General features: G+C 36.8%; 3 protein-coding genes across 3 annotated transcripts in view; all 3 read right to left on the reverse strand.

Moving 5' to 3' along the window:
- rbm46 (RNA binding motif protein 46) overlaps positions 1–3,852 on the reverse strand; it is a 33,938-nt gene extending 30,086 nt beyond the window's left edge. The window contains exons 1-2 of the mRNA XM_038306094.1: positions 3,607–3,852; positions 1,776–1,958 (exon numbers count right to left, since the gene is read on the reverse strand). Of these exons, the coding sequence (XP_038162022.1) occupies positions 1,776–1,958; positions 3,607–3,625 (202 nt within the window). The 5' untranslated portion in view covers positions 3,626–3,852. The remainder of the gene's footprint in view (positions 1–1,775; positions 1,959–3,606) is intronic.
- A 1,516-nt stretch (positions 3,853–5,368) lies between these two features.
- On the reverse strand, positions 5,369–12,357 carry LOC119797138 (lecithin retinol acyltransferase-like). The gene is made up of 5 exons (XM_038306090.1): positions 12,149–12,357; positions 11,798–11,903; positions 10,401–10,475; positions 8,506–8,658; positions 5,369–5,663 (listed from the first exon to the last, which is right to left on the reverse strand). Exons 1-5 carry the CDS (start codon positions 12,334–12,336, stop codon positions 5,508–5,510), a joined length of 678 nt encoding a protein of 225 aa, XP_038162018.1. The 5' UTR covers positions 12,337–12,357; the 3' UTR covers positions 5,369–5,507.
- A 5,983-nt stretch (positions 12,358–18,340) lies between these two features.
- Positions 18,341–26,185, reverse strand: LOC119797130 (lecithin retinol acyltransferase-like). The gene is made up of 2 exons (XM_038306083.1): positions 25,533–26,185; positions 18,341–18,762 (listed from the first exon to the last, which is right to left on the reverse strand). Exons 1-2 carry the CDS (start codon positions 26,085–26,087, stop codon positions 18,610–18,612), a joined length of 708 nt encoding a protein of 235 aa, XP_038162011.1. The 5' UTR covers positions 26,088–26,185; the 3' UTR covers positions 18,341–18,609.
- Between the last annotated feature and the right edge of the window lie 1,492 nt (positions 26,186–27,677).

The following is a 27,677-nucleotide window of genomic DNA, read 5'->3' on the forward strand; positions in this document are numbered from 1 at the left end:
TCCTGATGTTTGGTTTCAGACATTTAAATATATATAAACCTGTTATTATTCAACAAACATGCTAAAGGAAGGAATATTAACATCACTTATTCACATATTAGGAGCTTTAAACAATTAATCGGATTAATCAATTATTGAAATAATCGTTAACTAAAGCAGTAATCAATTAATTATTAACTGGAGTAAAGAGACTCTACTAAGCCTTTAGCTGGCAGAGCAGCACTTAGAGCAGCAATTATACCAAGATTGTAAAAAATATATAAATGTTTTTCATTTAAGATAAAAAGAAGAAGTGTTTTTGGGTTAATATTGATTAATCAATTTGCAGAATAATTGTTATTTGTAAACTTAAAAAAGGCTTTAAGTCAGTTTTAGCTTAATTTTCTCAAGCAATAGAGTCAAAATCCCTTTTCACAAATATAATTAAGTTTAAAAGCTCTCTGTGACAGATTAATCGTTTTACAAAATCATTATTAGTTGCAGTTTATGTTATTTAAAATGCTTCAGTAGAATTGTAGACTGAAGACATATGATTTATAAAGTTTCAAAATTGGCTAAAACTGCAAACTAAATGAGAGTAAAATCAGGGAAAGAATGAAATAAAGGGTTTAATATAAACAGCTAAAACGATTAATCTGTTGATTATTCTTTAGATTAATAACAGATAGCCAAAGGTTATTTAAAGAAGACTTTTTACAAAATGAAACCGGGTGAAACCTTTCCACAGTTCTGGAGCATATTGACGGATGAAAAAGATTTTTTTTTTTATCCTAAATGCAAAATGTTTCTATATTTTTTTGCTATAATTGCTGCTCTAAGTGGGTCGCTCTGACTCTATATACTCCAGTTAATGATTAATCAATTAATTGATGATTATTTCAATAATCAATTAATCACCATTAATCGGATTAACAGTTTCAGCCATAGCTGCAACTATTATTCAAATAGTTTAAAAACTCGTTACTTTTTATTTGTGCTTAGTTTTGACTTTCTATTATAGTTTAAGTTTATTTTGTTTTTAGTGTTTGAAAGCTAGATTCGTTTCTAATTTTTGAAAATTAGGTTTAGTTCTAGTTCTTGTTTTTTTTAGGTAATATGATGCACATACGGGGCTCAAGACTAAAAAAACAATAAAGATAATAGAAATAAAATCCCAGATAAGGACAGAGAGGACTGCCATACTGCCATCTGTTGGCGTAATGTAGTACAGCAGATAAGAAGCAAAAACAGCAGCAGGAAACTAGACCTCATGTTAGTGCATTATAACAAAGACACAAAGGAAAAGTAAACGCATTCTGCTAAAATTCAATTCGTTTTCAATTTTTTGTTAATCCTTGTTACAATTTCTTTTTTGTTTTTCTTTAAACGTAAATTTATACATTAATATGTCAGTTTTTGTTATTTCAATAGTTGTAGCTAACAATAACCTTGGTTATTCTATCAAACTTTAAACAATATATAAACACTTTCCACTGAAGAGACCTTCTGTGTTCGTCCAAATGTTTTATCTAGAACTAGAGTGGCGAAGTTTTAGCTTCACCTGATTTAAATTCTGTATCAGATCTTTAAGAACCTTTCAGTTTATCAAAAAAATTATTCATTAGAAACATAGTCATTACTTTCAGTCCTAATCCCAATACAATCTCTATTTGCTTTGGGATTAAAATGAGCCAATGTGGTGGAAATCAAATAGCTTTAAATACAGGAACTATCTAACTTCATATATCTGAGCCTAAGAGGTGCGTTATTTCCTGTTTCTGTGGGCTGTGGTGTACCTGGCGGTGGTCCGCCATACTTCCTCTGCCCGTTCTCCTGCACCATGTTGTATCCCGTCTTCTCCATCAGAGCTAGCAGAGCCATCTCCTTCGCACACGACACTCTGAAGTCATCTTTATCTGTCAGCGAGTCCACGTCAGCCGAGTCTCTGTCTACGCCCTCGTCTGATGACCTGTCGCCGTCTGTGAATGAAAAACAAGCATGATAGTGAACATGAAGCCGACGTCTAGAAGAAGACATGAAAGCTAAATTACTTAAGGCTTTCAATGAAATAATCTTACATTTATATTAATGACACAAGTGTCATTAAAATAAATGCTTTCATAATTAACTAGATGACTAATAATAGACTTCAGTTCAGCTTCTGGTTAAAACTGTCTGAGATCACAAACAGGTGAGAAAAAGGCCTGGATTAAAACAATGAATTGGATTAATTGTGTTTAATTGTTTTTTAAAATAATAATCAACTAATTTAGTAATTGATTAATCTTTAACTGGAGTATAGAGATACTAAAACGTATCTTTAGCTGACAGAGTGACCCACTTAGAGCAGGAATTAGAACAAAATGAAAAAAGAAATCTAAATCTGACTAGGGCCAAGCTAGAGATTTTTTTTTCTTCCATTTCGAGAATAAAGTCGTAACATTATGAGAATAAAATCATCATACGACAACCCGTTTCAGAAAGAAAGCTTTTGCAAGAAAGTGCTTCTTGTAAGAGCTGTCATAAAATACAACTTGTTTCTCGTACTTTTACGACTTTATTCTCCTAATATTATGACTTTATTCTTGTAATTTTATGACTATTCATGTTGCGCCTTTTTTCTCTTTATTGTCACAGTTTTACAACTTTATTCTCGTAATTTTACAACTTTATTCTCATAATGTTACAACTTTATTTTCGAAATGTTATGACTATATTCTTGTAAATTTACGACTTATATCTGGTAATGTTACGACTTTACTCTCATGTTATGACTTTATTCTCATAATGCTACAATTTTATTTTCGACATGTTACGACTTTATTCTCCTAATTTTGACTTTATTCAGAATGAGAATCAGAAACACTTTAAAAATCCCACAGGGAAATTACTTTCTTACTATTCTCGAAATAGAATTAAAATAAATCTCTAGCCTGGCCCTGATACTCCGTCCAGAACTGATCCAGTAGAAAAAATTTAGGTTCACCTGCTTTAATTTCGTAAAAGATCTCCTTTAAGGAACCTTTTACTACTATTGATAGAATTTTTACTATCAATTAATCAATAAATAAAAAAATAATCAGCAGACTGATCAATTTGCAGAACTAAAAAAGGCTTTAAATTACTTTTAGCTTAACTTTAACAAAACATAGAGTCAGAAATAAGTAGTTTTATATAGAAACTGGCTGTTTACTAATATAAAAAGGCTCTCTGTCTGTAATAGTGAGTTATAACCCAGTCCTGGTTGAACTAGTTTATTGGTTTTAAAGGCCAAACTAGAACTGATCAAGTTTCTTTAAAAGAAAAAGAAACATGAAGCTAATCAATTATACTGTTAATTTTCTAAGATTAAATTAAAACCTTGGGAAGTTTATATCACAACCATTATCACCAACCAAATTAGCTAACGCACTTGTTAGCTTAAAATTAGTGACATTTTAAAAAGCCAAAGCGACGATAATCAGCTAAAATAAAGTTAGCTAGCATGAAGATAAAAGGCTAATTAAAGTTAGCTAGCATGCTAGTAGCTCCGCTCATGAAAAATGTTAGGCTACGCTAAGATTAGTTTAACAAGCGGGTGAAATTATGTTTGAAGTATTTTGTAAACTTCTTAAAGAAAATTCTTACCGCCCCATTCCAGTGACATTTTCCTTTCTTAGTGAATAATCTGTCCTCTTTACGTAAATAAAACCGTCTGGAGAGGAAAGGAGGGCTCCGATGTTAGATCCTGACTTCACCGGGAAAAGAAGAAAAGAAGTTGCCTAGCAACGATGCGGGCTTCCCTGACTGACGTCAGTCTACTGCATGTTTAGCCAATCAGATTTGTTCTTCAGCGTAAGAGGCGGGAGAGCTTAAAAACTAAAAAACAGATAAATATTTAATAGACAAATCTTCACGATCCAACCAACTTAAAAAAATAAGAAAATCTTTTTTTCATCTTTTTTTTTTTTTGGTTAAATCAGGTCCTTTTATTAATTTATTTTGTTTTCAGCTCTGATATCTAATTTGACTGCAGTTGATATTAAAAATAGAATAGAAATAAAATTACATTACATAAAATCAAACTTTTCAGAAAGTTACCAGTTAGATAATTAATTAGTAGAGATGCCAGAAAAAAAAAATAAAACACTAAAAAAAAAATAACATTTCACATTAACTTAACTACTGAGTTTTTCCGCATTTAAAGCTACAGTGTGTAATAATTACAGGGATATACAGTCAGAAATGTAATATATTATACACAACTATGTTATTTTATCATCATCTACGAGCTCAGCCTCTTAACCTTAATATTTGCGTTGCCTTAGAATTCGTTATTTATAATTACATAGGAGCGGGTCTCGCAGCCATGGGGGCAGACATCTTTGCGCTACGGCAGCGCAGAGCCAACAAACTAGCGATTGCGAGATCGCCAAAATGTCACAACGATGTAGAAAAAATAACGGGTATATTTATTATCTTAAGTCTACATGAAATCTATACCCTACACAGACTAATGAAATACTATCTGTAAAATTATCTATGTAAACAAACCTCATCACTTGAGAAGGTAGGTGATGCGGACGTCGTGGAAGACATTTTGTCCCGTAACGCTCGCCGTACTGTTGGGGGGGAGAAGCGGTGGGGGGGAGATGTTCATGTTGCTGCAGTCTGCAGTCTGACCGCTAGATGTCGCTAAAAGTTACACACCGTAGCTTTAAACTATGAAATCTATAAAAGTGATCCCTTAATTATGTGGAAAAAAGTTACAAAAGTGTCACACAATTTATTAAAAATATATTTTTATTGAAAAAAAAGTGTTATAAATTAATTATCAATTAAATCCAAAGCAGTCTAAAATTAAACCATTTTATTTTTCAATACATGTGATTATTTGGTAAAAGTAATTTATAAAAAAAAATGTTAATAACTTAAATTATAATAGTAATACATCGATAAAATGTTATACTAAAGTTGCATTTTCAAATATTTTCAAACAAATAGAAATTCAAAAAGAGGTTATAAAATAGCAGAGGCATGACACCATGGGACTGATTAATAAAGTTAATATTTATAGGTTAATAGGTTAATAATAATAGGTTTTATAATGTTTATTTTTTCTTCTTTGATCGTAGCTTTATTTTGAAAGGAAAGTGTTTGAGAAAGATTGATTAATAAGCTTTTGAGGAGACATTCCATCAGGTGCAAATCTTATTTTAACAGAATTTTCCAAATACAGCTTAATACATTTATATTTTATTCAATTTTTAGGGGCATCTGTGTAATAAGCAAAGTGAAAACAATCCAAAGGAGAGGGTTATTGAGAATGTTCTGGCAAACTGAAATTAGTTCAAACATATACATGCAGAACAAATTTAAATAAACAAAGGATCAAAGTTTTTTTTGTGTGTGTGTTTTCTCTCTGTTTAAGATAAATCCTTAGGCCCAATCAAAAATCAATCAAGGTTTATATAAGCTCCAGTTTGTAGTATCAGTTGAACTAAATACTCTCTGAAGATCCTGATCACGCTTAATGTCAGTGAATGTATTCAGGAGGCCATCCAGATGAGGAAAGGCAGCAGCACGGCCAGCAGGATGGACCAGGTGTCCATAACTCTCAGGTAGATCAGCAGAGATGCAGCCAGCACAGCTGTAACCTTGGCAACAGCTCGACTCAGCAGCATCTTCCTCAGCGTCTTACAGAACTGATGGAGACAAAGCAGAGAGCTCTCACAGGTACTTTGGTTGTGACAAAAATGCTTTGAGTTTCTATATAAATACATATAATTATCATACTATATTTAATTTGCATTTACTAAAAGTTTTTTTTTTTTGTCTGCTTTTTATGAGGGACAAAAAGTCAAATTCTTTTTTTAATACTGAAATTGTCACAATGTGCAGTACATATAAAGGCCACTAGATGGAGGCATGACATCATATTAGAGATACTGGCAAGACTGAGCAATGAAACATGAAAACATCAGTTATCTAGATGATTATTCTTAAGGGAACTAAATATTTATTTTAATGATCTTTTTTTAACCTTTGCTATGAATTATCCTGTTTATAATGATATTTTTGTTGAATGCTTTCAGCATACCTTTTGATTCCTTAGCTTTGGAGAAACCTTCCATGTAATAATGTGTAAAATGATAGTAACTACTACAATAAAAGCACAGCAGAAATCTTACAAATGAGCCCAAATAATGTTAATTCGTAAGGGATTGACTCCAATTAAATTCACCTCAAACATATAAAGAGATTCAATTTAATTCAGTTTATTTATATAGCACCAAATTCACAACAAATGTCATCTCAAGGCACTTTCCAGTTCACCAGATCATACAGTCAGATTGATTCAAAGTGTTCTATCTAAGGAAAACCAGTTGATTGCATCGACTCATTGACTCAAATACAATCCCTCACACTAAGCATGCTTGTAGCGACAGTGGAGAGGAAAAACTCCCTTTTAACAGGAAGAAACCTCCAGCAGAACCAGATGCAAAGATAGAATTTAAATTAATACATTTTTGTTCAACATGACTTTTAAATTAACTCTGTAATACTTGGGGGAGTGGCGGCCTAGGGAATAGAGCTTGGATCCCTGAGGTTTTGAGTTCGAGCCCCACCCACAGACTGCCAAAGTCGTTTCTTAATTGTGCTTTCTCGTGTGCTCGTGTACTTGTGAAACGTCATCACCCTCAGTCCTAGTACTGTTCCAATTCACAAGAACAGCAGACCAAGAATGGACAAAGTCCCCGGAGGGTGTTCTTGCCCCTCCCTCGTTACCCAGCATGCATCAGAGCAGACTTGTCCGTTCTCCAGACTGACAGCCGTCCCAGCATGCACTGCAGCAGCAGCAGATTCCAGGTTAGCGCTCACAGAGCTCAGAGTATTAAGTTCAAAGTTCTCTTTTCTGTTGCTGTTGCTCAATAAAAGTACGTTTAAGATCTTTTGAAGGGAGGACATTATACTTTTAAGCATCACTATGTGGTCCATTTACCGATTTAATGTGTAATTGTTTTTAAATTTCTGAAGTTGAGAGAACTGCATCAACCAGCGGAGCTCCAACAGTAACAGCAGGCAGGTCTAACGTTAGCCCATCTGACTCTCTCTGGACAGCCATGTGTGAAGTACCGCCAGCTATGATGGTGATATTTTTGTTTTATTTGGTAAAATTTTCATTTGATTTGTGTTTATCTGACTGTAGACTTTATTATTATCTAGAGCAGGGGTCTTCAACGTTTTCCAGGCCAGGGATCCCCAAACTGATGGCGAGATAGAGCAGGGACCCCCTAATTATGCATATTGTAAGAAATTGTGTTATAGCAAACTGCTCCTATAGTCACTCTTTTACAGATGGAGTAATGTAACAAAAGTTATGCTACGTTCACATCAAAAGCAGCAAAGGCAGCAGGAGCAGCTAGTTGACATGCAAAGTTTATTGGTTGATGCGCGTCAAGGCGCAGCAAAAGTCCAACAGCGAGTTTTTTAGCAGCAGGAACGGCGCGTCGGGAGCAGCTACTGCTCGAGTTGAAAAAATTGAGCTTTTGCTGCTTGACCACATCAACCAATCAGAGAAGCTGATCTGGGAGCTGGCAGGGAGAGAGACACAGTGATGCTGATACAGATCACTATGATCACTTCTCTGAAACAATTTATTAACGCCTAAATTAACTTAAACTGCCGAAACCTGCTGGCAAAACATATTCGCTTTTATTATCCTGGTGCCTGCAGTTTGGATTACATACATGAATACCGCTTTTCAGCTGCTGCAGCAAGCCGCAAGAAGGCGACCGGGCCAGAGGCTGCTGTTGAATAGGATTCCTACTGACAGCGCGCCTAATACCAATAATATTGGAAGGCAGGTTGGTAATCTGAATGAACTGACTGCACAGATTAAGTTTTCGGGTGGATTTTCCCACTTAAAAACATAATAAAACTACTTTATTCCCACTGATCACAGCAAATAGAGCTGCAAGGCAAAGAAAGGATAGAGTAGCTCCGCCCAACGCGCATCAGACCCTCTTTTCCACTATGCTTGTACAAGCATCAAAAATGAAGCAGCAGACACATTTTTGCTGCTCCTGCTCCTTTTGGTGTGAACGTAGCATTACATGAAAGCTACCAGAGTGTTTTTAAACTACATTATCTGTTCTTCTAGTAAGTTTCTGTTTATTTATGATCAATAGATTTATCCTCTACAGTCTCAGCACCTCTGTATAACCTGTACTTCATGTTAGTTCCTTTCGCTGCAGCCAGCTTACAGCTTAAATGATTTAGTTTCAACACCTGCTCTAAATTCCTTTCCTTCTCTTTCCCAAGCCTCCTCTTTCCCTCCTCCCTCCATTCAGCCTGGTTAGCTTCCTCTTAATACTCTCAGCCTCCTAATCGCAGACAGAATCTGCTGAAACAAAGGAGCTTTCACTGAGGAACATTTACTGCAGCGCAGAGCTTAACCCCACTACAGCAATGAGATGATTTGATCGATGGTCGTTGAGATTTTAGTTTATGTGCCATGAATGTTTAGGGTTCCTCTAATGTCACCTGGAAGGTCTGGAAGCTCATGACGGTGCCGTATCTGCAGTACATGACGAAGTGTTCACAGTTGTACCACAGCAGGCTGTAGGCCACATCTCCCAGCAGCTTCTCGGCCCGCCGGGCCACCTCCTCCCCCTGCAGCGCTGCACGGCTGCACATCTGAGAAGACGAGGGATGTATCCTGGATTAATACGACTGCAGTATCACAATACCTACAGATTAATTCAGTTTAAAGTTACACTTATGATCAGAAGTTTACATCCAATCATATTCTTCCTTTCTTGGATGGAAACATTTTATGAAGCTATATGCCTTTAGAAGTAAACAGGTTTAACACTGTTAATCTTGCAGATATTTAAAAAGGTGTTGCAAAAAGTTCTAGCATTTTCTGAGAAATTATTTGTCATCTAATTGTCTTCCAGTTGATTTTGGACCCAGTCAGCAGCAGTCACAGCAGAGACTTCCGGACTTCCCTCTTCCAGTTCTGCTGAGGAAAACCCAAGGTTTTCCAATGACAACCGAGAGACGTAGTCCCTCCATTGTGTCCTGGGTCGCCCACTAGGCCTCCTCATAGTGGGACATACCTGTAACACCTACCGAGGAAGGCATCCATGGGGCAAAGATGCAAAAATGACAATATTATTAGTATTTCCTGTTTGGTACCGTACCGGCTTGTTTTGTTTGTGTGACCACCATTGTGGAAAACAACTCATGAAGTTGCACCAGTTAGAAGTGCGAGGTGCACAAGAACGCTGGGACCCTTTTGCACCTGGATCCCTGCTCTTTTTCGCTCTCAAGTTTCCCTAGTTGTCGCACAAACTTGCCCCCACTTCCACACAGGCTCGGCCGTATCTAGACCCACAGCTAGTTCGTGATTGTCTCTCTTGCGTTCTCGCGTGGAATAACATAGCGCAGACCACGCTTCAATATAAGTTTAATTTAATTTCTGAATTATGTTCAATGACAGATGTTTTATTGAAACCAAAAATACAAGGAACTTCATGAAACTGATGAGAACACAAGTTGGGAAAGTTTTGAGACTCATTTCTAAGCTTCTTCAAAGTCCAACACTATCAGTTCATGAACTCATAGGCAAAAATTATTCAGATGAGTCATTTCAAGGTCAGGTTAAAGATAAAAACGAAAATGAGAGGAAATAATTTCAGATGTTGCTCAGGAACGAGTCAGAGAGGCCAAATGTCTTATGCAGAGATGTTTAATCCTCATATGAGACAAAGATTGAGCAGAGGCACATCTAAAAGGGGAAGGACAGTAGACCTCCAGGCCAGGAGTGAAGACCTCTGTCCTGTGGGGTGTTTAGGCCCTGCCTTAAACTGCGCATACACTGCATGATATTGTCAATCATTGTACTCAGCTACAGCTCAAACTGTATGATGAAACAGCAGGGTTTAAAAGTTCACTGCTCACAATGTATGTTCTTACACTGAACGGCCCAACTCTATGATGCAACCTACTTATATACTACCCCCGTACACTACACGACACGCAGGACGCACAATGAGACTAAAACTCAGCCCGGTCCAAAAATTCTCACACAACTGGAGAATTGGCCCCATTAAGGGCAAAAAATAAAAGTGTATGCCCAGTCTTAGAGATATATGAGTTCTGTCATCTAGGAGCAGAGAGGCTGCTTCTTTGCTCTAAAAGGTTTCAGTCTAGATGAGAAACATATCTCCTCAGGATGCCCTCACACCTGAGGAATCTCTTTGGAGGGTTTCCAGACATAACCAACCTTGATAAAGACCGGGGAACAGAACAAGAACTCTCTTCGGTAGATTAAAACCCTTGATTTAAGGTAGTGCTCTAGTAAATACAACAATCACACAAGGTTGGAAAAAACTTGATCAAAAGCCGCAGGTGCCGTTTCTGTGTTAAGTCACCTTGTCCATTGGGTTGACGATTATCTCTGCTCCATAGGCGAAGTCCTCCACTGAGTCCACTCTCACACTGCCACACTGCACACAAAAATATGCTTTTTTTTTTTTTTTTTGTTAACACAACTAGAAAGACATCGCAAAGACATTGCTATAAAGATAAGCTTCTGGTTTGGAGTCTATGTGGTGGAAAAGTCGTCTTCTTAAATGTCTCGCTAGGGTTCACCAGGTGGTTTTGTCACAACTGCAGGATTATTCCATACATGCCTGGGTTATTGCTATACCACCAAAGGCCAAAAGGTGGAGCCAAACCTGTAAGTCACACAACGACCCGATGGTTTCCAGACACAATGAAACAACAGTAAATACAGCCTTATCTTTTAATTAAAGTTGTAGGGAAGCGGCTGTTCCAACGGTTGCATTTCTGAATTTTCCCAAGTGGTGCCCGACTTTAAAGGAGTGAATAAAGTGAATGTGATTGGTCGTTTATCAAGGGGGTGGGATTGTTTTGGCGGAAGGTTCGCAAGCAAGTTTGATTGTGGCCGGTTTCTCCGAAGCATCTTGCTAACCAGTGAGCAACTTAGTGCTAATAGGTTCCCAATGGGAAATTCCATTGGGACCAAGTAGCACTAAATTGGTGACTTAGAAACGACACTGTCAAGGAACGCTATGGACAGAGGAAACATGCAAGAGGAGGAGAGTTTTGTCTCAGAGGTCGTGGATGAGTCTCCTTCATCATACATTTTTTATTTAGAGGAGGAAAAGCGGGGACAAAGATGTTGTGGAAGAGGACGCCAGGGCGGCTGGTTTGGTGTAGAAGGCTTCCAGCCGTACATGTTTCAGCCCTTGCCTCGCAACGCTGCATATATTAGCTGCGACATATGAATCAAGCTATGACTGAAAAAATTTGACAAACAGATGACCGTTGATATATGATTGGCCGAATTTAGGTGTACAAGCTGACATATAACTAACTGGTCTGCATAAGATAACGAAAAAAAACCCCACCGATTTAAGACAGGGCTTTTTTTAAAATAGAAAATTTCGAACTTTTGGGACAATATCGTCTGATAAAGAGTACATCTATATACTTGTTTAAGCCGGAATGATTTGACATTTAAATATGATTTCCCTACAACTTTAACCGAAGAGATGCAGTTTCAGCATCGGGTTTTGTTGGGCATTGCAATTACCAGGCAACACTGCCATCTGCTGGTCAAGAGAGACACCGCAAGGTGAGCTTTGGTTCTTCTATGAACAATTCAACTGATAAAAAAAGATTCATAAAAAAGATTTAAAAAAAAATAGTTATAAGAAACTGAGGCTAACCATCTACCCTTTCGAAGATCCACCTGGTTTCTGAAAAATAATGAGAGTAAAAGATGAAGATCAACTGTGGTTACCTTAACTAGTACTCCCAGTATGAGTCTTGTGTTGGTAACCATTTGTTTAATCCGATGCTGGTCACTGGAGACGACAGGCAGGATGTCAGGGATGAAATGAGCCACTCTGTAGCACAAGATGAAGAGAAAATAAAAGGTAAAGAGACGATAGAGAAAGGGGGAAATTAAGGTAGGCAATTATGGATTGGAAAGAGGGTTTTTTTTTAAAACATGGCGTAAAATGGAATCAGAGCAAATAAAGTAAAAGGAAAGAGGTAAAACAAACCCAGGAACAGAGAACAAACCATTTGAAGTAAGGTTTTCTACATTCTAACCTCCTGAGGACCAATCAGAGCGCAGCGTCAGACTCACCTGCCTCCACCCAGGTAAATCCCAAAGTGAGTAAAGAGAGTCCGAGGGACTTCCAGCAGGTCCCCCCTGCTGAACATCAGGTCATACCTGTCCTTCTCCTTCTTCTCCTCCTCCTCTTCCTCCTCAGGTGGAGGCTGGGCTGTTGCCGAGGAGATGAATATCAGAGCAAGGAGATGTGGAGGAAACATGGTGAGATGCAGGGCAGTGTGAAACTGAGTACTCTGGGAGTTTTATTCAGCTGGTGGGAGGAGCAGAGAGGAGATTATGGAGAAACACCAACAGAGGAATTCAACCAAGGATTGGTTCTGAAGTCACAGAAAGGACGACTAAGATGCAAAAACATTCTCCTTAGTGGAGTCCTTTACAGAGAAAACTGTAGAAAACAATAGAAACAGAGTCAGAAATAAGATGAAGCATTAGAAACTATTTTAACTTACATACTTCAGACAGAATAGTGGAATAAGAAGAAGTAATTGATATTAAAAGCTGCAAACGGACACAGAAAGCACAAAGAAACCTGCAGGAAAATATAGGCTAAGCTCCAGGTCACCAAACAACTCTCCATCTGATCAGATGCAGCAACTAAAGCAAAAACAATATGATTATTATCTTCATCCAGCAATGATATAAGCCTCAAGTATTTTAATTAGAACAATAAATCAGATAACATGGAAATCCCTTTAGGTCCAAAACTTTAAGAGGATTTTTACATGTTCTCCTAATACACCCTTGTTAATAGATGTTGGAGATCGGCCTGTTTTCCAGTGTGGTCCTGTTTCTCTGACCGTGACTGAGTGGATGTGCTCTCTTCGTCCTCTGGCATGGGAGCTGCCTTGGAGCTCGTCTGCCTGGCTGTGTGTTTCCTGGACGGGGCCGCCTTTTACAGCTGCTTTTTGTATCTCTGCTTCTGTCTCCTTGAACCCCAGTCGGCCTCGGCAGATGGCCGCTCACACTGAGCCTGGTTCTGCTGGAGGTTTCTTCCTGTTAAAAGGGAGTTTTTCCTCTCCACTGTCGCTACAAGCATGCTTAGTGTGGGGGATTGTATTTGAGTCAATGAGTCAATGCAATCAACTGGTTTTCCTTAGATAGAAAACTTTGTATCAATTTGACTGTATGATCTGGTTGAACTGTAAAGTGCCTTGAGATGACATGTGTTGTGAATTTGGCGCTATATAAATAAACTGAATTGAATTGAATTAATAAAATGAATGGAAGCTAATGCATTCAGTTTGGAAATTCCTTTGGGTTTGATGCTAAAAAAAAAAATCAGGAAGAAGTTTAATCTTCTTGGGAACAAGAGCGGGATTTGTTTCATTGTCGCATTAAAAATGGCCGCTCTATTCAGTCAAAGTTGATAAATTAAGTACAAGCAGATTTGGTCATATTTTAAACTGACTGGATCATGTGGTTTTATCTACAATGAAACAAAAGAGAAAGCATAAACGATTGTTGGAGCAGAAATACTTTTTGTTGTACCAAAGGGAAAGTAAGTAAGTAAGTTTTTTATTTATATAGCACCTTCTTTAGAGAAGCGTCGCAAAGTTTTGCACAATATGAGGTAATAAAATACAAATCAGCCCCATATAAAATACATATAGATAAAATCCATAAAATCAAAGCAGCCCTTGATAAAATGAGTCTAATATGTTTGGTTAATTTTCTTTTTTTAAATCACCCATTGAGTTCACCAAGTGGTACAGTGGTAGATCATTCCCCAGTCTGGGTGCAACTCTTTGGAAAGACACCTCTCGTCCTAAAACGGGTCGGAGGAACCGTTAACAAGTTATTTTCTGCAGATCTCAGACTGAAAGCAGAAAAGTGAGGCTGAATCATCATGAATGGAACCCGGAGCCTATCTATGCAGGACTCTAAAGGTCAGGACCAGAAGTTAAAAGTTTTTGCCGTATTCAATGGGAAGCCAGATCTTAGATCTTTAGATCTTAATGTCCAAAAATCATGACTGAAAGAATATTTTAGTACAAATATTGATGCTTAAATATGAATGGGCCAGCCAAGGTCCATCTGAGGGCCAGCCAAGGGTCAATCAAGGAAAGTGGGGAAGTTTTGAATGGCTGCTACTGTATAGCAATTTTGAAGGACATGACTGATCTCATATCCATCTAACAGAGCACTTAAGGAAGAAATTAGAGAATGATTTAAGGTGTGTCGATCTGAAGCTGCTATATCTGCCCAGGATGAGCTGTTGTCATATCAGAGCCAGATTAAAAACAGAACATCTTAAAAGTTCTGAGTTTACTGAAGATAACTGACCCGGTTCTTTTGGCTGTTTAAACTCACTCTGAAGGTTCTCCATGGACAGCCAGCAGAGGGCGATGTTGTGTAACAAAGTAATGAAATTACTCCAGTCCAGATTAGATTAATAACAAATAAAAAAAAGGGATATTATAATACTGTATTAAAAATATATTTCTTGTTTTAAAAGCTGCTTTAATGTCAGCTCTTTAAATTTGTTTTGCTTTCGTAAAATTCTCAGAATATGGAGCAATAAAAGAAATTTGGTCATAATTTATCATTTAATTGGACATTTAAAATGATTGCGAATGAAAAAGAACTCATTTGAGTGAGCAAAGATCTTTATAAACAACAATAAATAAAAACATTAATCAAGTCCAGGTAATCCTAGAATCGGTCATATTTATGGTCCTTTTTTTATTCAAGATTATCCTCCTTCTTTCCCCAGATACTTGGCTTATTTATTAAAAAAAAAAATGGAATAAAGTAAATAAATATTTGATTAAAGAATATTTGTGTTTACAGTTTCCACTGTTATTTGATGGTTTATCTTAAATGTTGAGCTCCAGGTCTTGGAGGTTGGAAGGCCTCCTTGCAATAATCCTAATCATTAGCTTCCTTTGCAGCTGGAGTTTTGCGTCTGACACCTTTTGCATAATTTAATGGTAAAAACTTTGCTCAAAATCCTTTTGTACACAATCAGATATACCTGATAACAGAGGGCAGAAGACTACACAAAAAATTGTCTTGACTTATCGCATAGTAATAAATTATTAATATCAAAAATGTATTTCTGTTTTTTCTTTTTACATATTTTGTTAAAAGGCCAAATAAGGAATTCAAACCAAAAAAAAGTTATTTTGTATTTTGTTTTCTTCTTGGATTGGGCTTTAAAGGGTTAAAGAGCACACTAAATATATCAAATTTGTAATTTGAGTTTAATCTGTCCAGGTTTAATCTTTCTCTTGCTCAGTTTTGTGTGAAGGGAAACTGATTAAATTAACTTTCTATCGCTTCAGTTTGGATTAGAGTCTGAAGATGTTTTTGAGTCTGGAAATCCTAATTGTTACAAGGATTTGTCCATTTTAGTCACTTTTGTACACAGAATGCATTTTAAATACAGCAATACATCATTAAGCTCAATTAAACATCACAATTCTATAGTTATGCTGCTATAGGCTTAGACTGCTGGAGGACATAGGGACCACTTTTCATCATTCTGCTTCATTCTATCTCTATTCTTCCATTGTTAGTTCAATCCCTAACTTTATGCTCTCTCTGCTTTTTCTCATAGTAGCTTCATCTGGTCTGTTCCTGGTCTGTTGGCTGTTACTCCATCCTGGAGAGAAATATCAGCTGTGCTGCTGCCATCAACACCTTTGTATGTGGATGTTGGAGCTTGGCCTGTTTTTAGGTGTAGTCCTGTTTCTCTGTGCCTAATTGCAGAGTACACTGCAAAAAAATGTAAATCTAAATTAATCTTTTCTTCAAATTCTTAATTCAAGTGAATACTATCGAATTATCTTATTTTAAGAGTAAATATAGCAATTCCATAAGCAAATCATTGTATTTACGCACTCAGATTAAGGATAAATACATGTAGTTTTAGATTTTCTTTTTATTATTTCTAGATTGGTTTTGCCAAGTGTGCTTTCTTCGTCCTCTGACATAGGAGCTGGCTCAGAGCTCCTCTGCCTGGCTGTGTGTTTCCTTGACCGGGACTCCTGTGGAGCTGGTTGACACACTGGAAAAAAATCGAAACTTAGATAAGTTACTTATTCTTATAATAGTGCATTTGTTGGATTGAGGATATAAAAGAGACATTTTGCCAATGGAACAAGACAATTTACACTTAAAATAAGAAAATAAAATTGCCTTGTCTTATTTAAAGTGAATATTATCTAATTATATTATTTTAATAGTAAAAATACTCATTGCATTGGCAAAGTACCTCATTTACCCACTCAAATTAAGGGTAAGTACGCTTAATTTAAGAAATATTTTACTTTTTTCTAGATCGTTTTTGCAGTGCAGTTACCTTTTCTATCTCTCTGTATCTCTGCTTCTGTCTCCTTGAACCCCAGTCGGCCTATATGTATACATTTCAGAAAGGCAACTCTGAAAGAATGTTTTAATCATTCCTTGATTTTGTTTTTTTCATGTATCTTTAGTATTTTAAGATTGATGTTTTCTTTATATTTTCAAAAATAAGTAACTTTTCTTGTTTTCTTACTAAATTGCTGGAGATAACAAAAAGAAAAAAATACTGACCCCGCTAATTAACCTTTCAGGGAGCATCATTTAGATTAAACTGAAGAGAAAACCTGCACTAGCAACCGAATACTTAGGATTTCTGGTTGAAACTGAATTCAAATTAAAATAGATTTTAAAACATGATCAATATGTATATTTAAAATCTAATAAAGGGAGAATGGATGAGGATGTTTTGGATCTCAGAATCAGCTCCATCACACTGGAAAAAACAATCTAGAAATAAGTAAAAATGTCTTAAAATAAGTGTATTTATCTTTAATTTGAGCAGGTAAAGTTTTATTTTTACTCTTAAAATAAGATAATTAGATAACATGCACTTGAAATAAGACAATGCAATTGTGTTTTCTTAATTAAAGTGTAAACTGTCTTGTTCCATTGGCAAATGTCCTTAATCCAAGAACAAATGCACTTATTTTAAGAAAAAATGATTTTTTTTTCCAGTGCATCTGCAGCATTTCTCAGCCTCCTGCCTTCATCCATGTTGGAATCGTTGCACATATTCCCTTCTTGATTTTCCATGTTGTGTTGAAGCTGTTGTCATATTATATGAAAAGTAGAGAGTAAACGTAAACAGAAAAATAAAGAACAGATACTGTCACCTACATTAGTTACTAAGTCTTAATATTTTCTGATCACAGGTGAAAAACACACACACCTCGCACTCTTCTATAATTTTCTTTATTTACATATTAAACATATAAAGAGTTACAAAAACTGTAAAAAAGTTGGACTGTTAGGAAACAATCAGGATTATTTACAGATATTTACATTTTCACGCCTTTCGGCGCTAAATACAGGTGCAGAAATACAGGTTTATGATTTATGGCAGCGATGCAGCTGGAAGGACCAGACTCTGAACGTTAAAGGAAAGCGAGCGTATAAAGATGGTGGAGTTCAGGAAGCAGACTCAGTAAAAGAGGAAAATATGAAATAAAACAGAACTAATGTGAGTTTTTTCCAACTCTGTAAAGATTTGAAGAAAATCTATAATCTGAATTAATGTGTTTATTTCAGTTCCTGTTCCTTCGATTGGCTAATATCCCAAAACCTACAGAAAGTAAACGTCTAAGCTTTGAAGTCGGTGGTGATTTTATGAAGTTTCTCCTTAGCAGGAGAGAAGATTGGGAAAAAAAAACAGGAAGAGGAATGAAAAGCCGAAGTAAGAATGCCCCAAACTAGCAGAACATTTCCTCACTTTCATTTTAACCATTTAATTTATCACAGCTTCTGTCCCCTCCTAAAAAACCCATCTACACTCAGTTACTGCAGCTTTTATCTGCTTATTAGTACCAGATAAAGTGTACTTAAGTACAAATACTTTGTTACTGTACTTAACTACACTTTTTAGGCATCTATAATTTACTCCATTACTTATTTTTCTTCCTACTTCTGACTTCTACTCATTACATTTTCACACAAGTATCTGTACTTTCTATTCCTTACATTTTTAAAACAAACGTTATTCGTTACTCTTGCCTTCGGTTTAATGTTTATAAATATTTATTTCCCGTCATGTGCTCCATCCAATGCAGATCATTGGCTCCATCCACATCTAGTCAAAACTAGTGTAATTGGATGAGTCATAGAACGTAAACACTCAATGTTTTTTTTTAAAGGTTGCTTTATACTTTTATACTTTAAGTAGTTTTTGGAGCACATACTTTTTCACTTTAACTTGAGTAAAGAGGTCAAGTTGATACTTCAACTTTCACCAGAGTCTTTTTAAACTGCAGTATCTATACTGTACAGATTTGTCTTTCTTTGTTTCATTTACCACCAACACATCGCTTTCCTAACCGTACATCTCTACAGACAGGCAGCTGAAAAGAAAAAAAGATGAAAAGTCTGATGGATGCGTTCTGTCTGTCAGAACAGAGTCTCTGGTTGGTTCTGAACAGGTCGGGTCCAAACACTGGAGGTGAGCTGGGAGGCTTTTAGCTGGCCATCCACAGGGTGAAGGGGATGAGGGCGCTGGGCAGGGCGGTGATGGGGGACACGCCCAAACAGAGCATGGAGAGGAGGCCCAGCAGGCCGGTCAGGAGGACGCTCCGCTGGTCCCGGATCAGCGACTTCAGCCACTCGCAGAACTGAAGAGAAAAAAAAAAAAAAAAACACATTTAGGAGGAACTGGAAAGCCAGGATGGACAGATATTACACTTCTAAAGTATTCACACTTGTCCTGCTTTTGACTTTAAAGTGTTCTGGTCCCAAATAAACGTACAAAAGTGCAGCCTTTACTTTCATGGACCTCCTTAGTTCAAAGTACAGGATCATTTAGGGTTTGTTTCTGCTAACTTTCCACATATAGAGGCTGAACCTTTTTCCCGTTCTTCTTTTTAAATTTGGTCAAAGTCTGGATGTAGATGGAGAATAAGTGGATTGGAACCGCATATTTCCACAGACTCTCAGATCCAATAATATTTGTAATTTGACTAGGCCTTTCCAGGACAATGTTCTGCTGTCTTTTGCCAACTTTGCCGTCTTTGTTAAAAGGCATTCCCACATCATGATGCTGCCACCACCATGTTTCAGAGCAGAGGTGCTGTGTTCAGTGTAATGTTTAATGAAAACACAAACATTGTTTTCTTTTTTTAGAGCAAAAATGGTTATTTAATATTTAATAACTGTAAGCCCAAAAATACTGGGGCCCAGATACAACTGCAGACAGGAATTCTTGTTTTTTATTTTTCTGTTTTATTTTATGACAGCTTTCCTCTTACCATAAAAAGCATCCCCCATATTTGATAAACCAACTAAAATAAGATTTAAAAAAACAAGGTTTTTGGTGTTTGTTTGTTTTTTTAACATTGCATCTAGTAGAAAAGGTAATGGAATATTGTTGATAGACCGTGTGAAAATCATTTTCTATGAAAATAAAAAGGTTGCAAAGGAAAAAAAAAGGTAGTTAAAAAAATGTTTGGCCTGTTTTTTGATGAGCTTATCTCTTCCACATGTAATGTTTCATTAGATTTTGGTGGCAAAGCAAAGCAAAGAGCTGCAGATTGACATTCAACCTGAAGAAGGTAACATCCAGGGCTAACGCTTTGAGGATTGGTTGTTTGACCCCTGCTCCACTATAGTGCCCCTAATTATTTATGCTACTTAAGGTATATGCAGATATTCTTGCATGGTCAAATGTACCTTGGAATGCCTCTGGAAATGATGCTGCACCTTATTAAACTGCTTCTACATTTTTTTTCTGTTTTTTTTTAGCTGTAGACTGATCTGTTCTTGTGGTATGAGGAACATGACCTTATATTTTACACATGTTGTTCACACATTCAAATTAAAAATCACAGAAATGTTACATATTTTATCGGCACCCCTTCCCTGCATCCCCAAATGAAACACAGTGTTGGCAGCATCATGCTATGGGATGCTTTGCTTCAGCAGAAACTAGGACGGCTGCTATACACCTATCAGAAAGTAAACAACATTTTCTTTCCTCTTCAGCACCACTTTTATTTGTATGTCAGATAAAAAACATTCAACTGTACGGTTGGAACAAGACTGAATGTTAACAGGTTCAAGGGGGAGTGAATATTTTTACTTTTCAGAAATAGTTTGCAGTCATTTCTAGACAAGAAACAATACAGACACGCTATAAATGAAAAGGTTATAGAAAAACAATGAATCATTCCCGTATATGTTAATAAATGACACGTGAAATGCTAATTAGAGCCGTAATAAAATGCAGACAGTGTTTTCCCTCCTGCTCCTGGGGGAGTTTCACCCGAATCAAGTTTCACTTCCTGTAATCTCCAAGCAAAAGATCAGACCTTCGTGATTCCTGAAGTAAAGTCTGTAAATGTTTAAGGAATAGAGGGGGGGTGAGGGTCAACAGGAGCTCTTAAAAGAGCCTCAAAGGGGCCCCAACGTAAAATAAACATCTAGTCTATCATCCTGTGCAACTGGGGGTCAGCTAAGGCTGCATCATGTGTTCAGATTTTGCTCACTGTCTGGACATTTTTACTGAGTTTTGTATTTTAAAAATCAACCATTATAGTTTTAGGAGGAATAATGAGCCTGTGTGACGTTCAAAATACAATTTATTTTATTTTTTCATCTTTATTTATCAAGACTATTTTTAAAAGTGTAACTTTGAGTCTGGAATTTTAACTTTACTTTTAAACGCATCAATATACAAAAGAAAACAACGTTAAGCTATGCTAGCTGTAATTACTTACTAAGCCGAAATAGATGCAGACACACTTAAAGATAATAGCAAGTAAAAAAAAAGAAATAAATCTTATTTATTCTAGGTTGAAGTCACTAGACATTTGTTGATAAAATATTTTTTATATATATATATATATAAAAAAAAAAAGACAAAACAGCCAAATGATTGTTATAAATTAGCTAAATCAAGCTACATAGCAAGCTAACTGGTTAGTAAGGAAGAGCTAAATACTTTATCAGAGGGTTTAATGTAAAATAATTCAAATAAAACCATGAACACATAACTTAATCAGTAAATTGTTTTTAGTGTTCTTTTAGAGTTCTATAAAAAAAGTATATGAAGAAACAACATAAAAAAAACAAAATACATATATATATATATATATATATATATATATATATATATATATATATGTGTGTGTATTTTGTTTTTTTTTTATGTGTTGTTTCTTCATATACTTTTTTTATAGTTATATATCTAAATTTAGAAAGAATAAATAAATAACTTTTTTAATTTTTTTAAATCCCAAAATGAAACTTGAAAACCAAACAAATTTATTTTCTCAAAAAAAAAAAAAAAAATAAATAATATATATATATATATATATATATATATATATATATATATATATATATATATATATATATATATATATATATATATATATATATATATTTTTTTTTTTTTTTTTTTTTTTTTTTTTTGAGAAAATAACAAATTTGTTTGGTTTTCAAGTTTCATTTCGGGATTTAAAAAAAATTAAAAAAAGTTATTTATTTATTCTTTCTAAATTTAGATTAGCTTTTAGCAGCTAATCTTAATTTATTTGATTAATATGCATATTTGTAAAGGATATTAGGACATTTTTGTACCTATGTATCAAATTTGGTACAAAAAAAATAGAATGCAAATAATTAATATATTCAAGTTGACTGACATAATTTTAGGGTAATACAGCATACATACATTTCAATGTCTTTCTGGCAGTATAGATAAAAAAAGAAAAATAGAATAGACTCTAGTAGTGAGCACAAAGTACCCTGCTTACCAGTAAAGGGCAACAAACACAATGTAAAATTTCAATATTGGTCTTAGCAAAATTATTTAACCAATCCCGGACGAACCCCCAATTAGATTTTAAAACTGAATTAAATTCAGCATTTTGTTTAAAAACAGGTTGAAAGTTTCTTCAAAATAAAAAAATGAATATCAGTTCAATAGTTAAGAATTGAGTTGTCATTGAGTTGTATGCAGTTGTGTGTGTTTTATTTATAGAGGCAGCCTGGCTCATATCCTCTGGTTATACAGCCCTGGTGATGCTAGCCATACTTAGTAAGATTCATGTGATGCATTTGTGTTTCAGTTTTATGTGCCCTCAATGTTAAGTACATAGTAATATTTGTGAGAAAATAATAATAACAATAACTTTATTCCAATTGCATAGTTTACATACAAATTATCCTGACCAAACTCTCTTTAAAATGCATGTGTGTTAGACAATGAGAGTAAATGCAACATGAAAAGAAATGTGGGTAGGTGAGTATATGTGTATGTCTGCACCACATTTCAGCGTCTCTACCTCAGGAACAATCATACTTAACTGATATGAACAATGGATTATTCTAGAATACAGGAAGATTCAGAGAGAAGTGAAAAACCACCGCCAATAAATGCCTATAAACCAATGTAAAATGAAGGAATCTCAGTGACTGACATAATATTTTAAAATCACTTTTTACAAACAAAAGTTTTATTTCTTTCAATATTGTGAGTTTTAATTGAGATTTTTTCTTTGTATTCATGGATTAAGAGGCTGAAAACGTTTAAAAACCTTCGACTTGTTTGGCCATGAAGAAAAGACAGTATTATAATGGGAGATAAAAGCTAATGATGTGAAAAATACACGAGTTCCTTCATACCAGCGTGAATGACAATCTATACACCCCATGAAACAACTCTAGACTCCAAAGCTGCTGCTTGGAAAGACTAAAGCCTGAGGATGTGCTAAACTGAACCTGATCAGCCTCCTACTGTCATCTCTGTGAAGCTAATCCTGAGTTAACCACAGAGAGGTGTGGTCCTGGAACCTGAGGAGCCCATGTTAAGGGCCTGCACTGCTGTCGTCCATCATCATCAGCATCCACGGCGCAGACTGAGTGACTCTCTGCTGCTGGCAGCCAGCTCCGCTCTGAATACGCCTCTTGTTCTCCAGACTTTTCCGAGGAGCGACCCAGATTTTCCTGTTGTGTGTAAAACCAGCCTGACCGCCTCAAACAGAGGGGGAGGGATGTTCAACTCGCATTTATTTCCATCTTTAACATTTCAGTTTTCCTACGGACTAGTTTACAACATGGCTTCTACTTTACCCTATGCGTTTAGATACACTGGCTGTTTTCCTGCAGCTTTTAGAAGTTACTAGGGTCCGTCCTTTCTTCTAGAGTAGTATAAACTTTGTACAAAGGCAGACAGTGGTAAAATAGTAATGTCATAATCTATATTCCAAGCAAGCTATATCCTTAGCAATAAGTAAAAAGCCATTATAGCAAATTTACCGTAATGCATAAAAACATAAGACTGTCTAGAAAGAAGAAATTTTTAAAAATCATTAAGATTCCATGGCTTATCTTTACTTACATCTTTGAGCGTATTCATAAGGAAAGAGTGTCTACTGGCACCACATATATTCTGCTGTTGTGTTTTAGCCCTTCTGTATCTTTGTGAATCATCTTTTATTGTCAAATAAATGAACAAAGTTGCAGACATGGATCCTCCAGACAGAGATTTGACTGAGCTCAGAGAATAAAATCTACTTTAGCTGCCTGAATGATCCAGAGCTCTGAAAATAGGAGGAGAAGCATCAAAATCAGTTGAAAATGTAAAAAAGTCTGGATGAAAAGTGTCGTAAAATGGAGACCGGATTAAAGTTTCTGCTAACTTTATGCCTGCTCTGCTGCAGGCATGCATGGTTTGGCTTTATGAGGCTGCAGAAGCAAACATGCATGAACACGTGGTCTCCTGCTGCAGCGCCTTCTCTCTAATAAAACCTCTCATTAAAACACAAAGGGATTCCTGAAAAGTTTGGTTTGCAAAGGTAGGTCAGCGTTAAGAAATATTTTCTAACCTCTCGAGAAAGAAACTCGGGAGAAATCTAATTTTACTGAGCAGGTACAGAGATGGGAAAAGATGAGGAGCAATAGTGGCTGAGGCCATAGCGATAATTACATTTACTTAGTTATATTTACTTTAGAAACTTAAAAAAATACTTTTATGGGTATTGGTTGATTGATTGACTGATTGCGAAGAAATGTACGCATTGCATCAGCTCGAATAGTCAAAGAGAAGAAGAAGAAGGTGCCAAAAGGAGGAAAAGTTGCATGGGGTATATATGGTATATAACCCCCACAAAATACTGTATAGATGGTTAGCACAGTGCGCTTGTGCTGTGAAAAGGTTGCAAATACCCGGTTTGATCCCCACAGACTCCACTCCTGAGCAAAACCCTTAACCACACACTGCTCCCCAGGCGCTGCACCATGGCAGCCCAATGCTTCCCAAGGGGGATGGGTTAAATGCAGAGAGTGAATTTCCCCATTGTGCGATCAATAAAGTTCTTTCTACAGTGCATCCATATATATATATATATATATATATATATATATATATATATATATATATATATATATATATATATATATATATATATATATATATGTATATATTTATATATATATATATATATATATATATGTATATATATATGTATATATATATATATATATATATATATATATATATATATATATATATATATATATATATATATATATATATATATATATATAACTCCTCCAAATCCTCTTACTTACCTACTCAAATTAAGGGTAAATACACTTAATTTAAGTAATCTTTACTTATTTCTAGATTGTTTTGCAGTGTGCACTCCGTATCAAATATAATGTCAATGTGCTTCATCTATTACAGGCTTATTTTAAACAAATATGCACCATTGAGAGACATGCAGTCTTCCTGTTGTACTGAAGCCTTTTTTGGTGAAATGTTATTTTCTATCTGCTCAGTCTGCCCTGTCATTTGGAGGTTGAGTTAAAATACAGTTAACAGTAATCAGTATTTTAGCCTCTTCTACAAATTTGATAACTCAAAATGTATTTAGAAGATTGTTCAGTCCGTCTAAAATATTTTTATTGTGTAATTACAGTATGTTAACTGTTTATTTACTTTTAAAATTTCTTTAAAGGCTACTTTTTACTTTTACTTGAGTAAAAATATGATGAAGTAGTGCTTAAAAACTAAAAATAAGTCAAAATTTCTTAGATTAAGTGTATTTACCCTTAATTTGAGTAGATAAATGAGATGATTTGCCAATTGAATGAAGATTTTTACTATTTAAATAAGATAATTGGATAATATGTACTTGAAAGAAGACAATGCAATTGTGTTTTCTTATTTTAAGTGTAAATTGTTTTGTTCCATTGGCAAAATGTCTATTTTCCTCCTCAGTCCAAGAAAAAATGCACTTATTTTAAGAAAAAAAGTGACTTATTTATATTTTTTCCAGTGCAGATGAAAAGCTTGCGCTGTCTTAGTGATTTCTCGGGTTTAATGAAGCACCCAGTCTTTCTCCATAGATGGGGTTCTGTGCAGCTGCAGCCCACTCACCCTGTCTGTCTGCAGGCTCTGCGCGTTCCCGTAGCGGCAGTAGGTGACAAAGTGCTCGCAGTTGTTCCACAGCAGGCTGTAGGACACCCCGCCGACCAGCCGCTCCGCCCGCAGGGCCACCTCCTCCCCGGGCAGCGGCCTCTGCAGCACCGCCCGGTCCATGACGTTCAGCAGGATCCCGGCTCCGTAGGCGAAGTCCTCCACGGAGTCCACCCGGATGCTGGCGCGCTTGGAGAGGACCCCGAGCAGCAGCCGGCTGTTGGTCACCATCTGCTGGATGTGGCGGCGGTCCGCGCTCAGCGCCGGCAGGATGTCCGGGATGAGGTGCGCCACCCGGTTGTCTCCCAGGTAGATCCCGAAGTGCGTGAAGAGGGTCCGGGGGACCTCCAGCAGGTCCCCCCGCTGGAAGCTGTGCGGTGCTGCTGCTGCTGCGGGGGGCTGCGGGAGGGAGTCCTCCCGCTCACAGCTGTCCAGCTGCGGAGGCAGCAGGATGGACAGCCTGATGTGAGCCAGCAGGAAGAGCTTCTCCAGGAGGAAGGTCAGGGTGTCCAGCATGGCTGAAGCAGGACAGGAACTCTGGCTCCTTCTGTCTGTGACTGCAGGCTGGGATTGAGAGCCTCTCTGCGCTCTGCCCACTTTTACTCCAGGGGCGTGCGTGGACGCGCCCACGCGTGTCCGAGGGAGAGGAGCTTTAGAGGAGGACGGGTTGAAGGAGTTCCTCTGAGGATCATCAGATCTAACCTGAAATGACCTCAATGCATCCTCCTGCTTCTGCGGGGAGGAGAGGATGGAGGCAATGACGTCATCAAGAGGAACCAGTCACCTTATTAACATTAAGGCCTCCATCAGATAGACAAATAAATATACCATTATTTATACCAACATCATCAACCCTGATTAGACCGTCTGTCCCTCTATTTGGACATCCATCAGATCACTGCTTTGTCCATCCATCCATCCATCCATTCATCCATCCATTCATCCATCCATCCATCATCCATCCATCATCCCTCCATCCTCCATCACCATTCCGTCATTCCTCCATCCCTCCATCATCCATCCCTCCATCATCCATCCATCCATCCATCATCCCTCCATCCTCCATCACCATTCCATCATTTCTCCATCCCTCCATCATCCACCCCTCAATCTTCCATCCATCCATCCATCCATCCATCCATCCATCCATCCATCCATCCATCCATCATCCATCCCTCCATCATCCATCCATCCATCCATCATCCCTCCATCCTCCATCACCATTCCATCATTTCTCCATCCCTCCATCATCCACCCCTCAATCTTCCATCCATCCATCCATCCATCCATCCATCCATCCATCCATCCATCCATCCATCCATCCATCCATCCATCCATCAAATTGACTCTTTAATCTGATTCTTTGCTATGATTTCCTGAATGTTTGTCATAATGAACTGTAATAAAGTGATTGATGTAAATAGAATTAATTATTAAAACCAACAATACAATTCCTGGAATATTACTTCAGAGAAAGAGTTTTTTTTTTCTTTATGTGGCTCATCAGGACTTCCATAGAATTTCATAGAAAAACTGGTTGACCTTCCATTCACCTCCTGCCTGCATCTGAGATGATGACTGTAGAGAATTAGCCAGAAACCTCAGACTTCATCTGAACAGAAAGTGCCTCAGCGTCCAGCTTCCACAGCCAAATGTGTCCCACTCATAACTTACAGAGCAGCAAATGCTGTTCACACTCACTCGTCATCACCTCTGTGGGAACTGGGCCGCGGTCTGACTGCTAAAGCTTCATGAAAAAAAAAAAAAAAAACGTTCTTAGCAAATGGCTTCCCACAGAGGCAGAAGCGGAGTCATCTCTCTGTTCAGCCATGCAGACATTTAAAACACTCTTCATGTAAACAAAGCTGTTTGTACGACAGAGGCTGTTTACACCCGGTACATCCTGGATGATTAGATCCTAACAGGACAGCGCCGAATGTGTCACTTAACGCCTCCTACCGACCTCTGTGACCTCACCTTCTTGCCCTAGAGGTAAATAAACAGTTTTTCAGAAGGTCATGAATCCCACAGACTGACGATCATCTGAGTGATCAAAGTGGAATAAATGCTTCAGCCTAAACAGCTAAACCTAAGAGAGGAAATGAT

This window comes from Cyprinodon tularosa, unplaced genomic scaffold, assembly GCF_016077235.1.
Source record: "Cyprinodon tularosa strain WSP-4 unplaced genomic scaffold, ASM1607723v1 ctg571, whole genome shotgun sequence".
In the NCBI taxonomy this organism is placed as follows: Eukaryota; Metazoa; Chordata; class Actinopteri; order Cyprinodontiformes; family Cyprinodontidae; genus Cyprinodon; species Cyprinodon tularosa.

Excerpts from the sequence above, each read along its gene's own strand:
- LOC119797138 (XM_038306090.1), bottom strand. The coding sequence starts at position 12,336 with ATGTTTCCTCCACATCTCCTTGCTCTGATATTCATCTCCTCGGCAACA. Across the intron at positions 10,476-11,797 it reads TACTGGGAGTACTAGTTAAG|TGTGGCAGTGTGAGAGTGGA; the intron begins GTAACCACAGTT and ends TTTTGTGTGCAG. Across the intron at positions 5,664-8,505 it reads TGAGCTTCCAGACCTTCCAG|TTCTGTAAGACGCTGAGGAA; the intron begins GTGACATTAGAG and ends TGTCTCCATCAG.
- LOC119797130 (XM_038306083.1), bottom strand. The coding sequence starts at position 26,087 with ATGCTGGACACCCTGACCTTCCTCCTGGAGAAGCTCTTCCTGCTGGCT. Across the intron at positions 18,763-25,532 it reads AGAGCCTGCAGACAGACAGG|TTCTGCGAGTGGCTGAAGTC; the intron begins GTGAGTGGGCTG and ends TTTTCTCTTCAG.